At 53.6% G+C, this 4,249-nt stretch overlaps 1 protein-coding gene across 1 annotated transcript in view; it reads right to left on the reverse strand.

The window, feature by feature from the left end:
- Positions 1 to 254: 254 nt before the first annotated feature.
- Positions 255 to 4,249, reverse strand: part of PHACADRAFT_264464 (uncharacterized protein) — a 4,608-nt gene continuing 613 nt past the window's right edge. Inside the window, exons 3-9 of the mRNA XM_007401130.1 lie at positions 2,276 to 3,288; positions 1,922 to 2,225; positions 1,658 to 1,875; positions 1,389 to 1,600; positions 1,003 to 1,339; positions 839 to 942; positions 255 to 788 (exon numbers count right to left, since the gene is read on the reverse strand). Coding sequence (XP_007401192.1) covers positions 446 to 788; positions 839 to 942; positions 1,003 to 1,339; positions 1,389 to 1,600; positions 1,658 to 1,875; positions 1,922 to 2,225; positions 2,276 to 3,288 — 2,531 coding nt within the window. The 3' untranslated portion in view covers positions 255 to 445. The remainder of the gene's footprint in view (positions 789 to 838; positions 943 to 1,002; positions 1,340 to 1,388; positions 1,601 to 1,657; positions 1,876 to 1,921; positions 2,226 to 2,275; positions 3,289 to 4,249) is intronic.

Raw genomic sequence — 4,249 nt, forward strand, 5'->3', positions numbered from 1 at the left:
GCGGCATGTGTCTTTGGGTCGCCGTGACCAGCGTCGCAACATACCGGTCGAGTCACAGGATTACTTCGCTAGGCTGCAAGACGTCTGATACGTGGACCACCACGCCTTCAGAATATTCCAGCACCTACCATTCGCGTGTATTATTTGCGTGTGGTCCAGCAATCGTACGGTAGGTGCCCTGCGATTTGGGAGAAGAGGATGCAGCCTGCACCTGAGTGAGCGCCACAACGCCGGCGCACAAATCCTAGGGCTATAAATGGGTATTTTGCTTTGCGGGCGCTACATTGAGGTCCTGCCAACGTCCTATGGAGGAAAGGAAGGCTAGAAAACGTAAAACTATAGCTACTACACTTACTACAGAGAGCTGAGAGATTTTTTCGAGATGTGGTACAGAGAACGATACACGTGATGTGCGACGACCCGGGAGCCACAAGCGGATGCTTGGTTACAGGGAGATTTGTGAACTGTCCAGCCCAAGGGAGCGCAGGAAGAGGTTCACGTTCGCGAGTCGTAGGCGGCGTGTCTCCTCGTCGACGATCCAGCCTTTGGCGACGGAGCTAATGTTGTCGAGTACGCGCTCGCGCAGCGACGTGACAAGAATCTGCTGCTGCTCAGAAGCACTCTGGCTGCCGACGGATGCGAAGAATTGCCACGTATGCTGATCGATGCGGTCAATATCAGGGATATTCATGATAGTGACATTCGCGTCGACGGCCTGGCGCACGGAGGGAAAGAGGAATACGAAGTGTGGCGCGAGAAGCTGGAAGAGGTGATCGAACATCCGTTGCCTGCAAGCCGAGTAAGTAGCTGAGTGTGACCTGGACAAGTAGAAACATACCACTGAGACAACTCATCAGGCGTTGGACGCTCGTCATCCGGCACGTTCTCGTACTTCAGCGTCGACGCGCGACTCACGAAGATTGTGAGCATATTTAGGCCAGCCTGCCGTGACACATCGTCGTCAGTTTGTCGCATTTAATCACTGGTTCAGTGTAGACTTACAGGCGTCTGTGCCATAGTCACAACGTCGTTCCTCTCCAAAAACAAACCGAGGAGACCAGTGATGATTCGCAAGCTGCACTTTCCAGCAACATGCAGCACGTAATGCGTCTGCAAGAAATAGAAGTTGTCCCAATGCATCAGGGCTTCCTTGCGCGCGGGGCTGTCTTCGAGATGGTCGATGAGGTGCGAATCGCGAACGACGTCGAGCTGTGAGAAGCATGCGACTAGAAGCGTGAGGACAGTCAGGTTACGCGACATATCAAAATAACGCTGGACACGCGGGAGCATCTTCTTGCCCTTAAGTGGCATGAGAATAGAGATAAATGGGTGCGGATTACTGGAAGGGTGTCAATAATCTAATGACATGCCGGTACTGGGCGGCTCACCTCGTTTCAAGCGGTACCATCACTCTAAGGCCGTCCCAAAGGTTGTCGATCAGCTGATTGTGCTCAGCCGTCCAGGTTTGGAGTGCTTCTCCATCTTCCTCTGGAAGGTGATCTCTCTGTCCGTCGAGAGTCATGAGAATGTCGATACAGCGCTCCACGATCATCAAGGCCGCTTTGAGTAGCAGAGGGTCCTTCCTAACCAGCTCTTGCTCCTGCAAACGTCTGATCGGTCGATAATGTCATAAATGTGAGCACGAATTAGAACGCACGTCATGCCCGCTCAGAGCCTCTGCACCGATCCTGGCAGCCTCCTTTGCCACACCCTCAGTATCTGCAACCTTTCTCGTGTCTACCCTGGAGATGTGCGCATGTGCAGGAGAAAGAGTTGGCGATGTTCCTGGGCCTTCCACCTGGAGCAGCTGACGCGGAGCAGCTTTGTAACTCCTGCCCGCTGTCTTTCCGAGAGCACCCTGAAGGCTGTTCAGGGCTAATAATACGTTAGATCGTGGTATCAAACCTGCCCTCATACTTACAAGTCTTCTCCTTCTCGCGCATCCTAGCGTTGTTCACGATCCTTTCGACTTGTGCTTCCATTCTCTGCATGGCGCTTGGACGACGCCCACCCTTGACCTGGTGAAATCCAAGCCCAACTCCGCCTCCAGAGCCAAACCTTAGGAGTGCCTGCGGGGCGTCTAGGCCCATTTTTTGTCGAACAAGGGCGCCATAGACCTGCGCATAGAAGTCATCGTTATATGGATCCTGAGTAACGAGCTGAGAAACCTGGATGCGCGTGATGAAATCCTTGTCCGACTGTGTCATAAGGTCATTATATCTCGACTGCAACATAATCAGCGAACGCACAGGAAGGCATGAACCGACAGACATACCATATATCGAATTTTCTCAAGCTTGCGTTTCCGCTTCTCCTCCATGCGCTCGGCTTCCATGATCTTGCGCATCGCCTCAGCTCTGAGCATCTCGTGCATCTCCTGCTCGTTCCGGCCCTCAGGCACTGGTGTGCCCTGCAAACTGTGTAGAAACTCGGCCTGAGCCATCTCTGCAAGCAGCCGCTGCTGCATCTGAATCTCCCGGGGCAAATACTGCATGCTCTGCTGGAAGGGTACCTCCATATGCTGTCCTTGCTGCTGTTGCTGGTGTCTTGACGGCGTGCCGGAGCGAGGGTGGACTGGTTGGCGACGATACGGCATCTCGCCAATCGGGGTACCACCCGAGGCCTGCCGCTGATGCTGCAGCATCTGGGCGTTCTGCTGGACTTGAGCACGAAGCTGCTGCTGGCGATGACGCTCAAGCTCTTCCAGGCGCAACTGCTCTTGAAGGTGTTCGAGTTCTGCATGCTGTTGCCTGTCCCTAAGCTCTTGCAGCTCCAAAAGTTGCATTTGCTGCTGCTGCTGCTGAAGCAAGTGGATCTGCTGCTGCTGTTGCTGTTGCTGCTGGAATCGCGGCGACTGTGCATGCTGGGGATGCATGCGTGGAGGCGGGGTGTTGCCGACCGCATACTGCGGCGGGACGTGTCGTTGAGCGGAAGAACTTCGCACGGAACCTTGGGCATAGAGCTGCTGCTGTGACGGCGACTGACTCTGGAGGCGCTGTGCGGCGAAGGCCTCACGCATCTCGGCCTCGATCTCCTCGAGCGTACGGACGCCATGAGTCTGATTAGCGCCAAGACTGAGAGTCACAGGCTGCTGTTGGCGATTTGGCATAGCGGAGGACACGGAAGCGTCGCTCAGTGCGTCGAATGGTGAAAACTTCATCGACGATGGCGCGTGAGCCGGAGCAGGCGCAGGCATGTGATGGTGCTCAAAGGCCGCCTTCGAGCCCGATATCTTGGGCAGTAGCGAGAATGGAGACTTGTTTTCCCATAGTGAATCGACTGGACGAGCTGAACAGGTATGGTGAGACGACAAAAAAAAGACAGGTGTGAGCGTCGTACAGGATGCGTTCGGCTGAGCAGCCTGCTGCTGTTGGTGCGGCCTGTATTCTTGATGTGGAGGGGAGGACTCCTGGGGTTTTGCACGACTTAGTCCGACGAGGGGACCGTCTGTAGGCAAAGCTTGGTGCGAAAAGTCGAAGTCTTTGCCTACGCGCGCCATAGGGTCATCACACAGACTAATGTACAAAGAAAGACCTGTACGTACCGACCTCGCCCACACCGAAAGTCTCGTCGTTTAACTCATCTCCGCCTTCCTGCAACGCATCTCCAAGGCCGTCGTAGCTTTCTTCACCCCAGGTGTAGACAGCTACGTCGCCCTGTTGGGCCGCTTGCCCGCCGCTCTCGAGAAACCTGCGTTTCTCGTCTTCCAAACTGTTTGGTTGGTCGAATCCAAAGAAAGACATCTACGTGTCATGAAGCTAGGTGGTAGATATTGCGAGAAAGCAGTCGGCCGCCGCCGTGCATACACAGGACAACTGCGGCAGAGTCAAAGCGGACCCGCAATCAATCCTCACATCAAGATTTCTAAATCGGGTAACTACGCAAGGACACGAACGTCACACGAAAGAACCTGCGTTGACGAGATTTCGCACTCTCTGTAGCAGATAGCTCTAAATTTCAAGCAGTGGAATGGGTAGACATATTTTAGGTTATTTTCAATATCGATCATAGTCACAACAGCAACGGCAATAGAACATTTTCTAGGTAGTATGGAAACAACTTCAAGTCAACACTGCCGAAGGATAATGAAGAGGGAAAACAATGTCGTGGATAATAGAAAAAGAAGCATGGTATAGAGCAATGTAGTATCATGTCAGTTGAGATCGCTGTGTAGATGTAAGCGGTATGCGATGTTTGACGAAGCAGTTTGGCGTCATATCGAACACGAACTTGAAGTGCGTCGACGCCA

This window comes from Phanerochaete carnosa (assembly GCF_000300595.1).
Source record: "Phanerochaete carnosa HHB-10118-sp unplaced genomic scaffold PHACAscaffold_12, whole genome shotgun sequence".
NCBI classification, from domain to species: Eukaryota; Fungi; Basidiomycota; class Agaricomycetes; order Polyporales; family Phanerochaetaceae; genus Phanerochaete; species Phanerochaete carnosa.